General features: G+C 42.0%; 1 protein-coding gene across 3 annotated transcripts in view; it reads right to left on the bottom strand.

Moving 5' to 3' along the window:
* The window catches only part of Ttll7 (tubulin tyrosine ligase like 7), a 128940-nt gene that overhangs the window by 81997 nt on the left and 22983 nt on the right, over positions 1-23960 (bottom strand). For all 3 annotated transcript variants that reach the window (XM_021157823.2, XM_021157824.2, XM_021157826.2), the window contains exons 2-5: positions 3839-4037; positions 3540-3671; positions 1293-1414; positions 99-166 (exon numbers count right to left, since the gene is read on the bottom strand). In XM_021157823.2, the coding sequence (XP_021013482.1) occupies positions 99-166; positions 1293-1414; positions 3540-3671; positions 3839-3863 (347 nt within the window). In that variant the 5' untranslated portion in view covers positions 3864-4037. The remainder of the gene's footprint in view (positions 1-98; positions 167-1292; positions 1415-3539; positions 3672-3838; positions 4038-23960) is intronic.

Genomic DNA, 23960 nt, shown 5'->3' with positions numbered 1-23960 from the left:
GCTGATGAGCACTCAAGTGAATAAAACCTCACACAACAGAGCACCACCACAGTATGAGCTCGACCAGGTCTTCTCTATTACAAGAAAATGAAGATTACTTCGTCATATTTCTTGCTAAGAAATCCTTCCTACAGATCTCTCCCATTCCTGGAAAATGGTTGATTCTCTGAAAAATAAAAAGGCAAATATTAACATTTAATGAATCAATGAATATACTTGTTATACTGTAACACAGTTAAAAATATCTGAGACTTATGTTCTAATAAATTGGAAATTATTAATGTAAAGGATTTAAAATTAGATAGCTAGTGACTTATGAAATTAAAAAACATGATAATCAGTGAATAAAACTATAAAATTTTGATCAAATCTGGAAAAGACCTTACAAAGGTAATAAAGTTCTAATGTTCTGTGTTGGATAGGTGACAATTTAATATCCAAACTGCTTTTGGGATACTAGAATACAGGCATTGATAACATGGGACTTAAAATGTTTACTCCATCTGGTCTACTATGTATTCTTAGAATCTAAGCAATGAAGAGGATGAGGGGAGGGAGGAAGAGGAGAGAGGGAGAAAGGAAGGGGAGGAAAGGAGAGGAAGAGGGAGGAAAGAGAATGAAGGGGAGGGGGAAGGAAGGGAGAGGAAGGAGAGGGGAGGGAAGGAAGAAGGAGGGAGGAAGAGGGAGAAAAGGAGAGAGGAAGGTAGGGAGGGAAGGAGAGAGGGAGGGAGGAAAGGAGGGAAGGCAAGAGGGAGGGAAGGAGAGAGGGAGGGAGGAAAGGAGGGACAGGAGAGAGGAGGAGAGAGGAAGGGGAAGGAGGGAGGGAGAGGGACAGGAAGGGGGAAGAAGGGAGGGAGGGTAAGTAGCAAACATCGATTGCTTTGGATCCCTTGTAGGTTTTTCAATTTGCTTTCCATTTCTTCTAAACACATTTGTACTGCACTATAGATGCAAAAGTCAGACTACAGGGAGCTGATGCTATAAGGTCTTTGTCCACTAAGACACAATCCATTCCCTGTCACTCATCTTAAGGTGTACACAACTCAAAGCATCATCTTAGAATTTTTCCCTATTGATCCATCTTTAAAGAAAAAAGCTAAAGGTTGAGTTTGGAAATGACGCGGGCTTAATGCAAAGAGTCAGCACAGCCGGTGAGCAACGAGACAGGCTGCCCAGGGAACTAAGAACTGAAAGCTAATACGTGGACAGATTAAGAAGCTAAATAAAACCATGACGGAAGTGGTGGAAGTGGTGTGACTTTCTCCCCGACGCTGACTGTCGTCAGTCCCCACCTGGTAGTTCTGCAGGTCTGTAATCTTCTCCTGCTGAACAGCAGCATCACACCAGATAAGATTGCTTGTCTCATCTTCATCAGGAGTTTTCATAAATCCCATCTCATCTATTACTAAACGAACTGAAAGGAGATGATTACATCAAACCTGAGCCAAAACACCTTAAAGACACTCACAGTGGAAACGCATGTGCATATACCCACAGTGTTCCAGGTGCAGACTGCCCCCACTCCTTATAGCATAAGCTCATTACCAGTGACGGCACTTTTATCTAGGACCAAATTACTCTCCACAGAAGCTGTGAACTGAATTAGGTTGCACCAAAAAGCCTTAGTCATAGTCCTGAGCGATTTCCCAAAACACAGTACTTGCAGAGGGTTTAGAGAGTGACTTTAGTACAGTAAATATACAGAGACAGCTGATATAACTCTACACAGGTACATACAGGAACCCTCAGGGCTCCCCCAACACCTGGGACTGGGTATAAAATTGGAAAGGTAAAAATACCCTTTGACCATCAGATCTGCCCTGTGCCTTTCACCCTTCCTGTCAACAAGTCGGTTCTGTTTCCTCAGAGTATGAAGCACTGAAACAGAATTCACAGGGAACTTGGAGACTGGCTCTCTACTGCTCCCAACCCTGAGATCCCACTGAGAAAAAAGATTACTCTTGGGGTGTCCTTTTGACCGCAAAACACATGTGCTCCCCTTTCGCCTAGATGTTACAGTTAGTATATTGGCATTTTTCTTTCAACAAGTTTTGAGTTTAAAGTTAAGAGGAGTCATACAGTTGGGGTAACATTTGAGTGAGTGCCAGTGAATTCTGTGTTCTAAAAGGAAAGTGCATCTACATGCCAATGCTTACAAGTTCCATTATTTAATGTTTCCTTTATACCATGATCTGCTAGTATTTGAGAAGAGATGGGAATTGTATGGCTGACTTTGATCAGGTGTAAAACTGATAATCAGGCACAGCTGATCTCAAATCCTAGGGGCTCTTGGCTACTTGTTAGATAAACAACTGGCTTTATATGCAGTGAGGCCTGGAATAGACCTAAAGCAGCCCTGAGACCATCTGTGGTGGTTTGAACATTCTTGGCCCATAGGAAGTGGCACTGTTAGGAGGTGTGGCCTTATTGGAGGAAGTACATCACTGTGGGGGTGGGCTTTGAGGCTCCTATGCCCAGACTCGTCCCAGTCCTCCTGGCTGCCTACAGAAAGAGTCTCCTTCTGCCTGTCTTTGGATCGAGATGTAGAATTCTTGGCTCCTCCAGCACCATGTCTTCCTGCAGGCTGCCCTGCTTCCCACCATGATGATAATGGACTGAACATCTGGAACTGTAAGCCAGCTCCACTTAAATGTTTGCCTTTATAAGAGTTGTCTTGGTGATGGTGTCTCTTCACAGCCATGGAAATCCTAACTACGACACCATCTAAATGAGGTCAGAGAGCTGCTTTCTAAGAGCAGCAGAATGAAGCTTGGGGTTATATTGACATCCTGTTTCATCAAGTACATACACAAGGTGTTCATGTCGTGATGGCCTCCTCAGGGCTCTGCTGTCTGTGTGCCATTTGGACACATATAGAGCATGAAAGCTGTAGCAATGGGGTCTGCAAGACTCCTCCTCTACCAGGCTCACAGCAGACAGGAGCAACAGGGACAGAAACCTACACACGAGTCACACTAACACATCTGAGCTTCAGGCATAAGTGGTGACCCCCAGTGACAAGACAAGGAGAGATTCTGGCAGTGATGGGGGCAGTTCAGCTGACTACTTAAGTCTAAGATCTTCGAGTATCCACATAGTAGTCAGGCCAGACACTTTCAGATTACATAAAGATAGTTGAAAAGATACACTCTATCGTCACAAATCTTTCTATGATCAGATGTATCTAAATCTTTTCCTGATGTGCTTCAAAGCTCAGATAGCTAGTACTTTTAAACATGACAGAAAAATCCTGAGTTGTGCACCAGACCTGCAGCTTTTTCTCTTAAGAGAAAGCCAAGTTAATTGAATGCATTCCTTTGTTTGAACTGAAAATTTAGAAATCTATTAGCACCTTTTAAAAGCAGATCATCCCCCACTGCATGGGAAAAGAATTCTTCTAACCTGTCAGAAATTTTATAGAAGTAATTTGAAAGTCCATTACGTAAAACTAGTTGTCTCTCCGGAACGCCACACTGCTTTTAATGCCAAGGCAGTCTTCCCAGCAATTATGAAAAGTGCAGAATTCTGAAGAAACTCACCAATTTCAAACTTTGTTCCAGCAACATTCGCTGTAATAATTCCCTTCTTCTTCTTTTTTCTCACTTTCCTTTTCATTGTGCACTGGTAAGGTAATTCTGTACTCAGATCCAGAGGAGATGATCCCTGAATAACTTTAAAAAGAAATATGAAATGAACAGTTGTCGTTAAAATACAAACATTGTGACCCGAAACATATATGCTGCGTCTAGCAGGTTAAAGCTACGAACGGTGACACTTCCAGAGCTTGAATATTATATTTTCTAAACATACTCTAGTATGGTTCGGCCAGTCCACTTACCCCCATCTTGAGGCAGAGATGGCATGGTAACATATACCAAGCAAGCAAGAAGCCTGCCTGTAGTGCCAAGCGCTCGGTAAAGCTGGAAGTTCCGAGTTCATCTAAGTAGAATATGGCCCCAAGTCACAGGAAGATCCTATCACATTATCTGGGTCAAAGTCTTGGATTTCACGACACAGGTTTTGGGCTGGGATGCTACCTAGAAAGGTTGAAAATAAAGTTATTTAAGGCAGAATTTCATGATGTTTCTCATGCCAACACCATTCTCATGAGAAACGACATAATTGCAAAAGACAATTTATTCCATACAAACAGTTTGTGTGGATCTATTATTAACCCATATAGAAAATGCCAAATTGTGGCTTTGCAGCCTGAAAGTAAACAGTCTAGGTCATTGTCTTTTAATCATAGATCTTTTACATATGCACATTACACACAGAAATAAAAACAGTGAAAATTCACTGCTGTGCATTGTACATTGAGAATCTTGAGATTTATAATAGACTGTTTTTTTTTTATCAAGCCTGATTGGGAGAAGTTTTTTTTTTTTTTTTATCCCTGTGTTATAGAAAAGTTAACTGAGCTCAGGAAACACAAATAATTTTTTTCTCTTTGCAAAGAAAGAAGTAAAGTGGATATGGAGATGAAGTGGGCCAAAGCCAGAGTCCCCAGCCAGGAGTCCACACAATCTTCTTCCAGTACCCCACCTGTTATCATGCTGACACTTTCCTCATGAAGCAGTGAAAGAGCCATGAGGGTAGGGATCACTCACAAGAGGCATGTGGACAGAGATTCGTTTTTACAAGGGTAAGGGGGAAATAGCTTTGTAAAGCAGACTGAACCATGCCTTAAGATACAGGAACAGCTTTGAAAGACGCAAACATAGGTAGGCTCATTACAGGAGGATCTTATTTAAGCACACAGAGGGACGTGATGTTCCCCTAAGGGATAAAGTGTCTTGATTCAGCCACATATCACCCAACAGAATCCCCATCTGCTCTGTGGGCATCTGCAGGGTCAGCAGGAGAATCAGGGCACTGGGTCTTGACTCTACGGACTAGTTCCCAGTCTCAACTTTCAGACTTCTCTCTTCTTTAAACTCCTATAAAATGTCTCTAATTACAGCGGAAAAGATATCAAAACTGTTAATGCTAAACAAAAGGATGAGAGGGAAACTTTCACCAGATTATCAGATTTATCATAAATCCTGTGACATTAAAGTTGACTCACTCAGCTAGGATCCTCTATATTCATTATTGACAGTGAGATATAGATCCTCTATATTCATTATTGACAGATTGACAGTGTAAGGATGCTTACAGCCTATTCATTCTCGGATGCCATTTCAATGCAAATCAGCCTCCAGTATGATTCACTACAAAAACTAGTAAAGTATTATTGATTAGACACTCAGGATGGGTAGGCAGTGTGTTAAGGATTTTAAAAAAAGTAACCTCATTAGCAAGCTTTGGACTTCAGTTCATTTTCCCACAACGTCTAGATATAGAAACTACAGCTTAAAGTTTAAAAAGATTAAATAAATAAAACAAGAGTTTTGATTCATTTTTGCCTAAGTAGCTATCTCTTCCACCCAGCTCCACTATTTTTAGACACCACACTAACATTACATGGACATATAAGGAGCTTGCAAGACTAATTTGGTACTCAGAAGACAGGCTGTATTCTGGAAATTCACGATACCTCAAACCAAACAGGGAACTTGCAGTAAACATCTCTAAACTGATCTCCCAGCTCCCAAATCCAAGCTGAAAACAGACTAGGTCACCGCTCTGAGGGAAGAACAGAGTGTCCTGACGTTCAATTCAGTTCAGTTCTGTTTAGAAGCTCTCTGAGACTTCAGGGAGGACACTGAGTTTGGGATTTCATGACCAACACCTTGTTACTAGAGTAAACAAAGGTCCCTTCACAGTGATGCCCCACTGTCGCATTAGAGGTTGGTGACAAGTCAGAAAGAGTTTGAAAACAATTCTTTCTGGAGTATGCCAGGCTCCTGAAACAGCCTTGGTAATTTCTGAACTTACGTTATAAAATGAACAACTTTGTTTATAATGAAGAATAAAAATGTTCCTTGGAGTCACACAGGCATTTGAAGTATTTAACATGATCCTAGTCATATATAGGCTATACCCCATCCCATTTATGATTTAGTGGGAGTTACAAACAAATTTGAGGAGGACTTGATTGTATCCTCCCAATTCTAAATATTTTAGGCAAGGAATTTGAGAAAACATGCTTATGACATCATGCCACTACGGCACTATTGTCTAGTCTCCAAAAAATGGAGGCATGTTTTGTTTACCCTGGAAATACTTTAAGCCAATGGTTTCTCACCAAAACTCAAAATCCATCAAAGCCTCGGAGACTGAGACCTCCTCCACGTTCTACTTGAACTTCCACCAATCACTGAAAATCTAGACAAATGGCTGCTTCAGCCTCATGTGTGAGTGATTCGTTTCCCCCTCTTCTGACCTACTCTGGAGATCTTTATTGGTATCCCATCAAACCCACCTATCTAGAAGGCGAGTTTCCCAAAGACAGTGGTTTTCTTCGGTCTTGCTCATCTCGTAGTTCCCAAAACTGGAACCTGGCAGTGCTCAGTAGACACCTTTTACTAAGTTAATGTGTGCTATGGTTTGGAGGTTATTTCTACCTGAATTCATGGAGAAACTTAATCCCCAGTGTAATACTATTAAGGGGAGGTAAGAAAGTCATAAGGTTTCTCTCATGCACAGAGCTTCAGGAAGTGTCTGGCCACTTTTGCCTTTCTCCCATGCCATGTGTGAACACACAGCAACAAAGATGCTGTCTTGAAAGTAAATAGTGCATCCTTCAGACCTTAGGTATGGATGCTCTAATGTCAACTTTGTGAGACATGGGCTTTTATGACACACACATTATCCAATAGTTGGTATTTTGTTATAGAAACGCATATTAACTAATACAATGAGTTTTTAAAAACTTACTTTGCAATAGTTTTAGGAAAGGAAAGCAGAATTGTGAGAAGCAAATGCCTATCATTTTCATATTCTAAATTAGAAGGGGCAAAATGTATAAAAGTTTCTATAATACAGCACTGCTGGGTTAAACCCACAGAACAGCACAGTCAGTGCATAGAGCTCTGTGGTCTGTTGTGGCTGGGAGCAGTGGAGGAGAAGACTAGCTTCTATAAAAACACTGTGGAATCAATTTTACCTGTCTTAAAGGATACATATATGTGTGTGTGTTCCATGCTGTCTATGACTATTGCCTTACCTCTCTACCATGATAGACTCCACCCCTCGAGAACCATAAGCCAAAATAACCCCTTTCTTCCCTAAGTTGGTTTTATCAGTTTACGCTCCATAACAGCAATGGAAAAGCAGCTGATACAGGCTGCAATGTGCTGCTCAAAACACCCCGGTAACTCCAGCATCACCACTGCCTGCATGGCTCTCAGGAATGTATGTTCTCAGGCCAATTGCTGCCCTCCATAGTCTCCAGTCTGGGCATAAGACATCTGATTGCCAGTCCCCTCCCATGACTCTGCTGCAGACTGAAGCTGGACTGGAAGGCCGGCGGTGGGTTTGGCATATTCTAGGAAGTGAGGATCATACCACACTGGAGTCTGTACTCTTTAAGCTGATCTGAAACAGAGCCAGACTGCTGACTTGGAAATCTCCTGGCTAGGCAATACATGGAGGAGACAGCATTTGACAAGAAAAACGCTTTATTTCAGCAGAAGAGAAAAAAAATCCTATAAAGTTCCTCGCTTGCTAAAGCCGAGTGAGCCGGTGGCAGCTAAGCAAGAAAGGCATCACATCTCTAGACTACAAGCTAGCCACTATGGCTGACTCACACATCCATTTTCTGGAAAAATAAATGCATCAAAAATCATTGACTATGAAAACTAACAGCAGCCGTAAAGTTTAATAATACACATTATACTCAATGTTGGGCCTCAAGTAAGGGACATCGATCTGAAAGGTCACAGAGGGTCAAATTTTTGAGGGATGGGGGTATAAACATAGAGGAAAGAGGAATGAGAGACGGATCCACGTCAGAGAGAAAGGCAAATACTCTATGGAACACTCATGCAATAAAATACTGTAAAGCAAGGAAACAAAATGAACTGACAAAATGAACTGCAACCAGACGAAGAACCGCAGAAGAGCTCAGATTTTAGAAAACTGCCCAAGAATATATGTAGTACATTATTTACATAAGGTTTAAAATGCTACAAATTCTACACACGCAAATGTCTAAGAGCAGCATGAGAAAGACAGCCACCAGGTCTGACGCCTCCTGAGGAGGAGGCCATGGAAGCCAGCACTCTTCTGAGCAAAGAATCACCGGAGTGTGATACTGACGCCATCGCGAGTTAACACACATTTATCATGGCTCCTCCTTCTGAAGTGATCAATCAGCAGAAACAGAGGTCCCCATGACAGATTCACTTGAGTCATGGTGTGTTTCTCTGGAAGTGCCCCATTGGAAATGGCCCTTGAAGCTCAGGCAAGATCTCACTTCATGGGCAATGCAAAGCCACCAAAGGGCTTTGTAATGGGAGCAGGAAGAACGGTGTGAGGAAGATATTTTGACGGTCCATGACAGGAAAACTGAGTGCTTGGCCACAGGCAGCATCACACACATAGAGAGAGAAGAGTGCTACCGTAGTAGAGCAGCCAGACTCAGTGATCAAGAAAGAAGTGGTAATCACTAATGACTTTGATAAGCCTGGCTTACAGAAGGGGGTAGGAGCTGGCTCCAAGTCTCAAAAGGTCTGCAGAAAAAAAAAAAAAATCCAATCCCAGGAGTTAAGTGCCTTGGTTGACAGTTGCAGAAAGATATGGTTGACTATGGACCAGAAAGTAACTAAAATCCGTAACTGAAGATAAGACAAGGGATGCCTCTAATTTTATGTAGAACATTCCTTTAATTAAACACAGAATGGAGCTGGAGAGATGGCTCAGTGGTTAGGCTTAGTGGTCCTCTGGCAGAGGACCCAGTGCATTCCTGAAACTCACACAGCTGCCCCAACCATTTGTAATTCCAGACCCAGGAGGATCCAACGCACTCCTTTGGTTGCCACAGACGCTACACACATGAGATGTGATGCACACACATACATGCAGGCAAAACACTCATACCCCTAAAATAAAAATAAGCCTTTAAAACACACACACACACACACCACACACACACAGAAGACTCCCTCTGCAGCCTAACAGATCTTGTTTCTGTTTCTGAAATTAAAAAAAAAAAAAAAAAGACAATGTATTTCAGTGTGCACAGCTGCATAACTGGTGAGCAACAGATGATGTCACTCTAACTGTTCTCCTAACAATAGTGTATTGACACTGAAAAAGGTTAGAGAAGATACTTGAATCCTAAATACAGGAAAGTTTGTGCCCATTCCCAGTCTGGTTATCCTCTACAAATCTAGAGTTGACTATGGAGACAGAACGTTATAGATCTGAAGGAACCATTTGGTCATACACCTCAAAAGAGCCGGCAGGAGCCAGGGGTAAGTCAACAGAAGAATCGAAGAGCCATGTGTGCACTCTGGAACACTGACCTGGGGCAGTAGCTCCATAACAGACTGTTGTTTGCTTCTCAGATTTCCACATGTTCTCCAAGAATATAATAAAAAAAAAATCCTCAAATCTCCCCCAAAGCTGGGGAAGGGGAGAAGAAGTCACACTTGCTCTCTAGAAATAACGTATGTCAGTAGTTAATTTGTGCATATTTTACTCACTTCTGTGCTCATGGATACACACACTTACACAGGCTCACATGCATGTACATGCATATGCATGCACACATGTACACATGCATGCACATAAATGCACACACATGAACATGCGCACATACATATATGCATATACACATGAACACAGGGATACACAAATTCACAGATGTGCACATACATACACACATGCACAGACACTTACATGAACACACATGCATACACAGAGACACACACATGGGTACACATAACACATATGCACACGCACACACACACACACAGTTATGAATCTACGGCATCCTTGAAGCCCCAGCCTACACTTTGCTACATGCAGCACTGTCTTGCTCTGAGATTTTCAGGTGGGACAGCATATGATTTACACCCAGCTCTCACAGCTCAGGAACATGCTTCAAGAACACTGAGGAAAATGGAGATGGTGTAAAATCACCAGTTCTATGCACTTTACCAGAACAGTCACAATAGATATCAAACAAGGTATTTATTAGCCTCGCTGGCACACAGATGACATCAGCATAAGGTCATGTGATATCAGCATAGTTCTCCCTGTCCAAAACTTAACTTTCAACATCACTTGTAAATCTGGTGGCTCCTCTGACACTCCTTAGCTTGACACAGTGTGTCATGACATAGCCTAACCTGAAAAAGACACAACAAAATCCTTCCTAATTTTCCCTTTGAGTTCCTTGTTTGATATCTATTTGCACACACATTACCAATTTTAGGGTATATATTAGTTTAATGATTATTTTTATATCCATGCTTATGAATCATTAAATTCATTAACCTACTGATCATGACAGCACATGCCTGTAATCCAGGCACATGAGAGACTGAAGAAGGAGGGTACTGAGTTCAAGGCCAGCCTGGGCTGCATTGTAAGACTCTATCCTCTACCAGAGATAAATCCTTAAATTTTCCTTACTCAACAACCATGGATTGAGCTCGTAGTGAGGGTGGTGACTAAGTAACTAAATTTACCAGACGTCCTTACATGTAGGGGACTACATGACTCTAAAAGAACAGGCACTGAGGCGGCTACTGGGGTAGAGGAAAGGACATGGTTCAGCGGGGCTTCAAGTAACAACTGAAAGAGTAGTCTTTCAGGTGACTGTCACTTTTTGCTCCCCTGCCTTGGGTGCACATGTGATTACAGCTGCTGTGCCAGGAGTAAGAACTATGGTGAACCACAGATCTCTTTCTTCTGAACATGGGTTGAGACGACGTGGTGGTCTATGACTGCAAGAAACTGGTTAACAGAAAACTGTAGACAGGGCAGAAGATAAAACAAAACCCACACAATTCCACTGACACTCGCTGTATGTTGGCTGGTATTCTTTGGAAAATCTCTTATTTTATATGTATGGATGTTTTGCCTGCATGTTTGTCTGTGTTCCACGTGTGTGCCTGTTATCTTTGGAGGAACTGGAATTACAGATGCTTGTGAGCTGCCATGTGGATGCTGGCAATTGAAAACGGGCTCTCTGGAAGAAGTTCCCAACAACTGAGCCACCTCTCTATGCCTGGGATGTCATTTTGAAAACCCACAGTGATTCTTGTAGGAGTAACGCGTGGTAGTTAGGGTCCAGGATCCCAGTTATTAACACCAGAGCTGACTAATAGAAGTGTAAACATTTTATCAATTTTACACATAAACAGGGATTCTCACAAATAGTGAAGCCTGAAGAAGTTAGTAATGCAGATATTTCCATATTTAGAAAGGAATGAGGCAGGATGGACGACAGATAGACAGACAGACAGACAGACTGGACCACTAAGATGAAGAGGTACAGATCCTGGAAGATAACACTCACTTTGGTCATTGAGGTTCATTTCAGCTCCAGTTCCCACGCTCTGGTGAGCAGGACTAGTTTCTAACTCAGTACAGGAAACTGAGCCCTTTTGTCAGGAGCCATAACAGGACAAGCTAATAACTAGCAGGTGATCTTCTTGAGATGGTCTGCTTCAGATTATAATATAATAGGTGACAGATTCGCTTGTATAGGCAAGGCCCAGGAGAATTCATTGTTAGGAAAGATTCCTGCTATTAATATGCTTTCCTGTTATTGTTAAACATAAATAACAATCACTAGGTATTAGCCAACCCTTTGGAGCAGATCTCTGCAGAACTACAAAGATGTACTGTCTTGTAATGATGTTTCACCAATAGATGACTTCTTCAGTCTTAATGATGATTCTATAAGAATTCCTAAGATTCCTAGGTTATTAAGCTCTTTTATTAATGAGATTGCTATTAGGTCCTTTTCTGATGTAAAAACTGCAGTGAGAACTCTGTCAGTCTCCCATGTGTCACCAGTTAATTGCTCTTAGATGGTAACCAGACTTTCTCCTACTCAGAGCACATTCCAAGAGGTTATAAGACAATTAACCAAAGGTCATAGAAAGAGGAACTAATGATTTATTATAGGTACTAGGACAAAAGATAAAATATTGACTGGGTTTATCTAAACAAAACTTCACTAATAACTTAGTTATGGTTTTAAACCTCCTATGATCCTGTGGAGCTGAGACAGGTGATGGATGTTTAGCCAGGTAATTACTCCTCATGGATATGCATGTAAACATTCTCTGTTGTAAATTTCTATTTCAATTTATGATTTGATTTTATGTGTGAACTTTTAACATGTGATCATGTATTCTGAAAGATGTATTAAGTACTGAGAACAAAGAGAAGAGAAAAGACATTTTTCCCCTTGCCCCACTTAGGATTTTTCTGCTTTCCCCCTTTTTCTTAGATAGCTTTAATAGGAAAATTTTTACAACTTAGTAATAAACACTATAATCACTTTTCTAGGTGTCCCTTTTTCTTCTTGAGACTTCTGACTCAAAGGCTGAAAATTAGAGCCTCCCAGTTCTGCTGAGATTGAACCAAGGCCACATTTCTTAATTTACCCCACCCCATCCCCTGTAGGCTACAGGTGTCAATTGCCTAAGCCAGCAGCCTTTTAACGTCAGAAAGAGCAAGAAACTTTTTAGGATTTTTTAGAAGTTATCATCAGGCTCAGGCAGTAGTGGCACACACCTTTTAATCCCAGCACTTGGGAGGCAGAGGCAGGCAGATTTCTGAGTTCAAGGCCAGCCTGGTCTACAGAGTAAGTTCCAGGACAGCCAGGGCTACACAGAGAAACCCTGTCTCGAAAAACCAAAATAAATAAATAAATAAATAAATAAATAGAAGTTATCATCAGCATTTCAGTACACTTAGAAAGCTAGAACATCCGCAGACCCTCAGACTTCAAAGCCACACCCACTCTGTGGCCCTGCCATTACCCTCTCCACTACCCTCTCCAGCCGGGGAGGTTCCTCACACCCTTTAAAAACAATCTTTACAGTGTAAGTCATCCAGGGAAAAGTATGCTACATGTGGCCTTTTCTGAAGTGATAACTACACAGGTGATTTCTGTATAAATAATCAACATGCCAGCCGGCATGCTTTGCCTTGGAGCCAAATGCACTTTGGGAAAGACAGAAGACAATCCCAGTTTCAAGGATGGGTCACTGGCACAGACATACAACAATCGTACAACCGCATCCTCTTTATCCCTGGAGTTGGTTTACAGTGAGGTCAGGCCAGTGAGAACTGGGCCTGGGGCTCACTCTCTGACTCCTGGAAGGAAGCAGGTCCCTCCTTGTGACGTGGGGGTGAATCAGAGCAGATACATGTCTATTGCTACGAGCCCACGTTAGCCAGCTGCAGGACTTCAGGTTTGATTTCTTACTCTTGTTTTTAAATAAATAAATATAAATAAATAAATAAATGTTTTTAAAATTAAGTTAAAAAAAAATGCTTCAAGGTTTGCCTTCTTTCCTTTTTCCTCAAGAGACGCGGGCTTCCAGGCAAAGCGTGAATGCCGCTTAAGTTTACTGTGCCAGAGAAATACTGCTCTCTAGAAGGCTCTTAGAGTTAAATTTTTAAAAGATACGATTTTACCAACAGCTTAAAAGTCAGATAATTCCAGAGACACTGAAACTTATAGAGGAGAAAGTAGGGAAACACTAGCAAGATTTTGCTGAAAGGACCCAGAGATAGCTGTCTCTTGTGAGACTATGCCGGGGCCTAGCAAACACAGGAGTGGATGTTCACAGTCAGCTATTGGATGGATCACAGGGCNCCCAATGGAGNAGCTAGAGAAAGTACCCAAGGANCTAAAGGGANCTGCAACCCTATNGNTGGAACAACATNATGNACTAACCAGTACCCCAGAGCTCTTGTCTCTAGCTGCATATGTATCAAAAGATGGCCTAATAGGCCATCACTTGAAAGAGAGGCCCATTGGACTTGCAAACTTTATATGCCCCAGTACAGGGGAACGCCAGGGCCAAAAAGGGGGAGGGGGTAGGTAGAGGAGGGGGGGAGGGTAGGGAGGACTTTTGGGATAGCATTGGAAATGTAAATGAGCTAAATACCTAATAAAAAATGGAAAAAAAAACGTCAGATAATTCTGCCATCATTTCCAAATGCTTCTAGGTGAAATTAAGTCAGGTAAAATTAACTTCTGATGACTGAGCCATTGAACGTTTGGAAAGTCCATACGGAAAATACTCCACTCTCCGCACAACACTTCGTGGACTTCCATGAGGAAAGCTAACGCATGTGCATAAATCTAATATTTTAAGCTGGAAAAATGACTAGTGTGTTGCTGGATCACTAAACTAGATTCAAGATGAATTTACATACCAATGTTTGAGGAAAGAAATACGCACCTTTATCTGCCAGGCCACCTGCTAAGAAGGCTAATTAAGTTCAGCTATATTTTAATAAGATTAGCTCATTTAAAAACAAGTAATTCCTGATCTTTAAAAACTCTCTAAGGATTAAAGAGAAAGCTTAGCAGTTAAGAGTACTTGTTGCTCTTCCAGAAAACCAGCTTTGGTTCCCAGAACCTGGTTCCCAGCACCCATATGGCAGTTCACAGGAATCTGTAACTCTAGTTCCAGGGACCCAATGCCCCCTTCCGGCCTCTGTGGGCACTGTGCTCACAAGGTGCTCTTAAGTGGGCACACACACACATACTGGCCAATGCTCATAAGCATAAAATAAAAATAAATAAATCTTATTATGACCACTGTCTCTAGCACTAAGGTCTTTGCCTTGGAACAGTCCTTTTATAGACACATGGAAGGAGAGAGCTATTTTTGTTCTTCAAAATAAACATGGATGAGATGCAGAGCAGGACCGGATCCCAGAGCTAGCCAGGGTGCAAGAACATGGTCTCCAAAGACGCTCTCAAATCACGAACACTTATTTTCTCAATGATTTCCTCTCTTGACCTTCTCCTCCCTTGATCATACACAGTCAAATTAAAACTGTAAAGTTAGTAGTCACATCTGTAATTGTAATGGTATCGCCAATCTGTTCAAAAATTCAATTGTTCCCTTATGAGTTCATTATATTTCATGTTAAACATTTTCACTCATGTGCCTGTTAGTTTATGTCAAGTTGACACAAGCTATAATCATAAAAGTGGAGGTCATCTTGATTGACAAAATGTCTCCATAAGATCAGGCACTACTCAAACCAGTAGAGTATTTTCTCAACTAGTGATTGGTGGGGGAGGGCCCAACCCATTATGAATGGGGCCACCACAGGGCTGGTCCAGGGTTCTATGAGAAAGCAAGCTGAGAAAGCCCTGGGGAGCAAGCCAGTAAGCATCCTCCCTCCATGGTCTCTGCACCAGCTTCTGCTTCCAGATTCCTGTCCTTTTTGGGTTCCTGCCTGGCTTCCTTCAATGGTGGATTATGATGCAGAAGAGTAAGCCAAAACAAACAAACAAACAAATAGCCCTTACATCCCCAACTTTCTTTTGGTTATAGTGTTTCATCACAGCAACAGTAACCTCAACTATGACAAGTGCTCACCAACTTATTAGGTCAAGTAAAATGCATGTCTTTTAGTTCACTGTGCCTACATATAATTGTCTTTTGGAGAAGTAATTTAGCTTGAAAAAAATCTTAAAAATAAGTCTTCACTCAAAGTCCATGACATCAGCTATTCCTATCAACCCTAAGTATGCTTGAGAATACAGTCAACACAAGACGGCCACAGAGTCAGAGGTAACGTCATATATCCATACCATGCTTCTCAGAGATACAAATCAAACATAATATTAAACCAACAAGGCTGATTTCAACTGTGCTACGAGGGGTTAGAATTTACCATTTTTTCAAGTGTTAATCTAATATCCCAACTTATTCATTATACAAGTCTCAGTAGAAAGCAGCGTTCGGTCCTTAGAATGCTTTTGATTAATGCAATGCAAATTGCATCTCTTCCTGTCTTTATCTGGCCATACCACATTGCTGGAACTTATACTCAAATGTTATTTTGTTTATTCTCTTCTACATGTGTGTGTGCACCCACATATGGGTCTGCACATGCGAGTGCGGTGGCCCATCGAGGCCAGAAGAAGTCGTATGATTCCAGGGAGCTGGAATTGCAGATGGGGCTTGAGCTGATTAGCCTGGGTACCAGAGATTGAACTTTGGTCCTTCTGCAAGATTAATATGCATCCTTAACTACTTCGCCATCTCTCCAGTCCTTCATATATTACTTTCATTAAACCATTTCAGTCAATCCATTGGGCAAAACCAACAATGTTAAGAACACAGAAAAAAATTATTCATAACAATATACATTTAATGTGTGAACTTAAATTAAATGTCCTCCCTACTGACATTGTTGTTCTTTACTGTTATTTGATTCTTTAAACATTTCACTTGAATCTCCTCTTTGAACCACAAGACTATAATTTTCATAGAGGAGAATATAGTCTTGGGTTGACCATCATTCTTGAGCATACATAGGGTTGATATGAAAAGTCGATGTCATGGACTTTGAATTAAATTTTATTTTTAAGATATATCAAACTAAATCACTTCTTCAGAAGAAAACTCTATGTGGGCATGGTGAACTTGCCACTGTCCGAGCATCCGTAAGACCCCAGTCATTCTGCAGGAGTAAGACATCCCAAGCCCTTCCAATTCTTTCTCCTCAGCAGGTCTGACTCCCACATCCTCACCTCGGCCTCATGTGTATGAAGAGTCTTACTTTAATTTTCACCTACTATTAAGGCTAAATGGAAAGGCTAAAATTGACTCAGGAATGATATTACACCAGCAGCAAATCAAGATTTGCAATCACATGATTGAGCCCACAAAGAAAGGCAACCTCCTCGTAATTTGTGGTCTTACATATGGACTTAGAGAGGCTACAATATCCACATCACTTGTCCTAGCGTCAGTCTGCATGTGGCTGCAAAGGTACTTTGCAGGTGCAATTAGTGTCTGAGTCTGCAGGCATCTACTCTCTGTCTCGTGACTGATCCCCATTCCGTGGGTGAACGGGAAAGCAGATTTCTGTCCCCCAAAAGACAGCTGCGCCCCACTCCTGTGTGCATTCAAGCTCGATGTTCTAACTTTTTTACACTCCAAGCCTGTCAGCAAGCTTTGCACTCGCAAGCCTCCCATAATAGGAGGAAAGTCCTTAAGTCAGCATCTCTTCTCTCCTCTCTCTCTACAACTGTGCTGCATTTTACAGGCACAGTCTGCATGGGGTGGAGTCCTCACACAGTTATCATCATCAGTTTATAGACACCAAATCAGCAGCATTGGCAGCATTTGCTACAGAGACACACACATACCAGTATAGAACAGGAACACCAAAGAAATGCTCCAAACCGTGAACTGACTCCCTTCCCCTGCCTCTCTGCCTCCTTCCCTTCCTTCTGCCTTTCCTTCCTTCTCTTTCTTTTTCTTTCTTTAGTCATGTAGCCCCCAGGCTGTTCTCAAACTGGCAATGCTCCTGTCTCAGCCTTCCAAATTCTGGGATTCCTTTTGTTTATTTGTTTTGCTTTTTGGTTTTGTTGTTGTTGTTGTTTTGCCTTCTTTATGTCTTTCCAAATTTACTGTAATTTGCCTCGACGTGTGTGCCATTGTGAGACCCCGACTTAGAGCATTTCTCCCTGGAAGGTAAAGCCCCTGGACGTTCCCCAAGCTTGTTTTCCCTGATCTCTAAAAATACAGCCAGAAAGAAGCTCTTTGTTCTCTATAGCCAGCAAAAAGCCTTTTTGTCTCTATACTTTAAACCAGAGATGCGATAATTGTAAAGACCCAGCCAGGCACTTGCCTGTCCTCCTGTGCCGAGGACACAGAGATAAAAATTCAGAAAGAACTCACTCCCCAATCCTTCTGCCTTGTAAATTTCACCAAGGACACCCGGAAGAGAAAAACTCCTCCAACTCCTCCCAACTCCTCCCAACTCTTCTCAACTCCTCCCAACTCTCCTCCCAACTCCTCCCAATTCCTCAGCTAGCTGTTAAAAGCCCCCTACCGTCACATCACCGCTCGGGGTCAAACTCCCCTGCCCTGCACAGTGGAAGGAGTTCATCTTCAGCTAGCTGATAATAAAACCTCTTGCAGTTTGCATCAGGTGTGGTTTTCTCTTGAATCATTGGGGTGTTGGCCAGCTCATCCCGGCACTTGAGCAGAGGCCCAGCTTCAGGGGTTTTACACCATCTGGAGTTGACTGCACCATCAACTCCACATATTCAGGGAACACAGTATGAATGCTGATTCAGAAAAAAGATTCAAAAGAATCTGTCCTCCAATGGGAAGACATTTAAGAAATGCCTTGACTACTTTGTCTTACTTACATTCTCCTCGCTTTTTGTTTTGTTTATTTTTCTTTTAATGCATGGAAGTTATGCAAAACAAGAATGGTCCTGAAATTCACTTCCAATGTGTATAAAATAAAAGGTAAGAGCTTTAAAAGCACTTTTGCCTAGCTGAAACTACATACGTTTCATTTCCTCAAGCAAATGAGATCATGATGCAACTTGTAATGAGATTGAATCCTGGCTCGAAAACAGCAGCTTAGTGGCTATCACTATTTCTAGTGTAAAAAATTTAATGACAGCGACACCTCCCTTAGGCCCTGGGGTTTTCACACTGAATCCAGCATCGAAGTCCATTGGAGAATAAGATTACCAGGTGACATGCTCCAGGTTAGAGCAGTGTGACTTGTGTCACCCCTCATCGCTGAGCTAGGCAGAGGCCCTTGTACATCCTGACCGAGACATGATTAGCTCACAAGCAAAGATCTGTGGTTGCAGAGCAAACGTGTCAGTGCTGCAGCAGCTCAGGCCAGGAGACAGACACACCATGAGGTATACCCACATCAAGTCTAACACCGACAAACTGTACCGTGTACACAGGCACGCAAGTCAGAAAGAGGGATAAAAAATTGGAAGTTAGTCATTCCAGATCAAGATAAAGCTTCTAAGCCGGGCGTGGTGGCACATGCCTTTAATCCCAGCACTCCGGAGCAGAGGCAGGAGGATCTCTGAGTTCAAGGTCAGCCTAGTCTACAGAGTGAGTTCCAGGACAGCCAGGGCTACACAGAGAAACCCTGTTTCATAAAATAAAACAAAACAAAACAAAACAAAACGATAAAGCTTCTAACTCGGGTCTTAAAACACAGCTTTAACATTCTGGCTAAAAATGGACCCAAATGAAAGCATTGTTAGCAATTCTTCTTGAAGAAGAAAAAAAAAGATAAAATTGTCCAAAACACCAAAACAGCTCTTTTAGGACCCTGAAGAATGGCCTGCAGGACATAAGGGAAGAAGCTTAGAAACATTTGCCTGGCTAGGGCTACTGTGGAATTGGCACTGTAACTTAAAGGCAGTGCCTACACCACCATTCTCCCATGGTATTAGCTAACTCGGCATCAGGCCCTGGGTGGAAGTCATGGCAAATGGCATCGCTGGTGCTGGAGGAGACAGCACAGTGCCCTTGGCTCTTCAGCAACAGCAAACCCAGTAGGCAACTGGTGTAAAGACCAATCAGGTCACCAGAGGTGTGAGGAGAGGCTCTCATTCCTTCTAATCCCCAAGCGAGCCTCCTGACATTTTTCCTCCCCTCCTGGTTCACACCACCTCTTCTCCTCACTCAGTAACCAAGACGACAGGACTAAGCCTGGCAAGTCCAGTGCACACAGCCTGTACTCAAATCCATGGTTTCAGTGGGGAAGGTGCTTGGCTGATCAGACGTCTATTTTGTGTACTTCTTGGTACTTCATAGATAATACTATGAAACACCAGGAAAAACAGATTTTATTTCACACATTAACACAGATGTATATCACAAATATGTATTTGGACTAACTTCAACACATGGCAGAAGACTCAGAAACTGTGTTAGCTACTTGTCTCGTTGCTGCGACAAAATGCCTGACAGAAGCTACTTGGGGAAGGTGGAGTTCACTCTGGTCCCTCGTCTGAGGGCACAGTCCATGCTGCAGCAGTGGGAGCCTACAGAGAGCTGGCCACATTGCATTCGTAACCAAGAAGTCATTAATGATGAACACTGGTGCTGAGCTAACTCCATGTCATTCAGTCCAGGATCCCAGCCATGGAATGGTGCTGCCCCCAGATGAGGTGAGCCTTTGCACCTGAACTCATCTAGATAACCCTTCCCAGCAAGCCTGCAGGTTGTCTCTTAGGGGATTCTAGAACCTGTCCAGTTGACAATCACTATTAACCATCATAGACAACTCTAGAACACTGGCCTGGAATATTACCATTCCTCTCGGTTCTTATAACACTGGCATCAGGGGCCTGATTCATCTGTCATACTCACGGGTCCGCCCATTGTTATGCCTCCAGGCCAAGGGAAAATAGAACTACTGACTTCATAAACCTAGTCCACACAATTTTCAAATGGAATTCTCCTAGCTCAGAGGAGGAGATAACTTGTAGAAAGAATGCTAGCGACGAGCATTAAGGTCATGTAAAAGAAATCCTCATGTTTAGTCACTGTTGGTGTTGCTCATGCTTTGTTTCTTCAGACAGCTCTGATTTGTAGCCCAGGCTGACCCCCAGCTTGGCAGGAATCCTCATGCCTCAGCCTCCTCAGTCCTGGATTACAGCATAAGCCACCATACCCAGCTCCTGCCCTTTCTGATTGTTGTATGTATTTATTATATTTTACTTAAAGTCTACACATCTAACTCTTCTTAAAGGTCACAATAAGAACCAAGAACGCTTATTTCAGGACCAACCTCTTATTCTCAGAAGAAGACCACTGTGTTTATCATAATATAAACTATGAATAACAAATTATTAAAGAGGAATATTTCCTCGACTATAAAAAACATCTGCACAATGTGGCACTCGATAAATGTCTGTTTCATTTGTATTTTATATGTGGGTATGTTGCTTGAATGTATGTCTGTCTACCACTTGCATGCTTAGTGCCCATAGTGGCCAGAAAGGAGTGTTGGATCTCCTAGAACTGTAGTTACAAATGCTTTTGAGCTGCTGCGTGGTTGCTGGGAATCAAGCCTCAGTCCTCTAGAAGATCAAGTGCTCATATATATATATATATATATATATATATATATATATATATATATACAGAGGGGAGTAATAGAGTTACTTGGTAAATGAAATATTTACATTCCCAGAAAAGAAGCAAGCACACTCAAACAAAGTAGGTATGATGGGCACTAGCTAAGTTTTCTTAGTTTACTTCTTAAATTATACTGACTCAATGTGATGATGCTAAGCCTTAAATGTCAGAATAACATGCTTCCTAACAGAACAATAAATTATTGTCTCTGTATATTTAAATCACCACCTTATGAATAACTGATTTAACCTATTGCTGTTAAATTAGAAAAAAATGAGCATAGAAAATTACTGAAATAAACTCAAAGCAATTTGAGTTGCTACTTCGCCTGAAGGAAGTCTGTAGTCTTTAGACCATCAGCAACAAACATTCTGAAGTCAACCACAAAGCATTGAAAAGGCCTCAACTATGCAATATGTGTATGCTGTAGGCTTAAGGATTCTACATTCAGAAGCCAGACCTGGGAAATCATCTACAATGCTGGAATACGCCAAGCTCCTCTTTAAAACACCAAACTTGGGGCTGAAGGGTTGGCTCAGTAGTTACGAAGACTGGTAGCTCTTGCAGAGGACCCAGGTTCTCTTCTCAGTACCCACAAGGCAGCTCACAAGCACCTGTGACTCCAGGAACTCTGCACATTTTATCACATTTTACACACACACACACACACACACATTTGGGCTAAATATTCACACATATAAAATTAAAATAATAAAATATAAAAGGAAAATAGCAACTAAAAACAATCTAAATATACTCAATATAATCAAAATGGGTTATGACATGGTTATTAAAATGAAGTGTGAAAAGTTTTCACTAGTTTGAGAAGTTTCAGGATTTTCAGCAAGGCTGTGAATGATTCATGTGAAATGAAATAATATGTATCTTTCAAGAGTAGATGAATGAATTGCAAAGCTTACTATTTCCTTTGATTTACTAATTCTGAGTAAATATGCCATTTTATCCAACTATGCTACAATAATACGAAATAACCATGAATCATATGCCAGGATGAATTTTCATCAACTGTATCAATAAAGACCTGTTTCAATAGTGAACAAATTTGGCTTCTTCCAGAAGACTGGTTCCTAAGTAGGATGCAAGGATTATGATTCTGAGTCCCAGCATTCGGTGTTTATTTAAGTCCTTGAAGTATTTGCTAAACCACCTCTGAGGCTCACGCTTCCAGGGCAAATCAAAATGTAAACAAGCTGATCCCAGATTCCAGACTCTCAAGCCAAGACTGAGGTCATCACGGAAAAATAACTAACAGTGAAGTCACAATGCAAGCTGTATCAGTGGAGCGCTAGCCACACCGCAGTCAGAGCAAAGGGGGAACATGCAAGCCACCTGAAACCCACTGAAAGGGGTTTTTCCCACATTAGAGATGAAGATAAAGAAAGAACACTGCTGAAGCCCTAGAAACCAAACCTTCCTCATCAATGTGGACGTAGTTTGGATTTTAGGTTCTGATTTGAGTTTTCTTTCCCATGTCAGGTCTGAGAGGTCACCAGGGAGTAGGTGGAAATTAAGACCTTTGCAAATTTTAAAAACCAAGATATGACTGGATAGAACTTGGCAATAGAGAGATTCCCTAATGGGGACAAGGCCCTGAGACACGTACTTAGTACACAGAGGAAGAGGAAGGGAGGGGGCAGGAAGAGGAGGAGGAGGTGAGGAGGAAGAGGTAAAGGAGAGAGAAGAGGAGGAAAAGGAATAGAGGAAGAGAAAGGGAAGGAAAAGAGTAAGAGAAGGAGGAGGGGAAGAGAAACTTGGAAGACATGAGAGATGGTGCTTCTTGTCTTAGTTCATGCTGCTAAGTGGTACAGGGAAGGAAGATGAGGAAGGGGAGGCAACCACAAAGGTGTGTCAAGGAGCAGCTAGGGCTTAGAATCCTGCATAGAGCTCAGTGTCAGGATGTGCCCATTGTCATCCACAGCTGAAAGTCACTGCTGGAGCGATGGAGGATTAATTCACATCATCTCCTGCCTTTGGACAGCACAGAAGGGGGATGCATAAAGAAGGCCAGGGATGGCAAAGAACCTCCAAACCCAAGCCTTTCAGGAGTGCCTTAAACACCCTCGGGCAGAGAAAGCACAACAGTGGACTGAAGCAGGAAGAGTCTATTGAAGTGCTAAGACCCTAGGGACACAGAGCAGGGCACTGAGGGTATCACTCCACACTGGCCCTACACATAACTCTCTTTTATCAAATACTGGAAAGAAGATCTTTGAAGGTTAAACCTCTACCTTCATAAATGGATGAACAATTCGTGCAATTAGTAGATTGGTAGATTAATGGCTTATTTCAAGAGAGTCGGGTGTAAAAGGCATTTTGTCTACTTCAAAGAAACTGACTCCTACATGAAGATTTTCACAATATATTTTTACATTCCTTGATGTCAGCAATCACTGAGTATTCTTGATGCCCTACATATTAGCATTTTGTGGTGTCAGGGTTTTAGATCCTGGACAGTAGAGAACTGTGTGCTCTTCTCTATGCTGCGACTGCTAAGTCCTTTGTAACACAGCTGAAGACTCCCCCTTTGCATGCCAGACCATGCTTGGTAAAGAGTCCCTTAAAGCTTTTGGTCCATTTTTAACTGGAAGGTTTGTTTTGAATCTCATTAATTCTTTGTGTATTCCTGATGAAAGGTTTTACCTGCTGTGACAGGCAGTCATCAGAGGTTGGAGAAGAATGTAGAGACCCCAAGGTCTAGACATCAAAAGAATAACAAGAACACAGTATGCATTGGGGACTAGTTCCTTGCCTTTCCAAGAGCAGTGGAAACAGACATTTGAGATCAAAAGAGAGGGTTGGGGGAGGAAGGGAGGAAGAAAGAGAGGGAGGGAGGGAGGGAGGAAGGAAGGAAGGAAGGAAGGAAGGAAGGAAGGAAGGAAGGAAGGAAGGAAGGAAGGAAGGAAGGAA

This window comes from Mus caroli, chromosome 3 (assembly GCF_900094665.2).
Source record: "Mus caroli chromosome 3, CAROLI_EIJ_v1.1, whole genome shotgun sequence".
Taxonomy (NCBI): domain Eukaryota; kingdom Metazoa; phylum Chordata; class Mammalia; order Rodentia; family Muridae; genus Mus; species Mus caroli.
The sequence above is the reverse complement of the archived record's forward strand: the minus strand, read 5'-3'. Positions and strand labels throughout refer to the sequence as shown.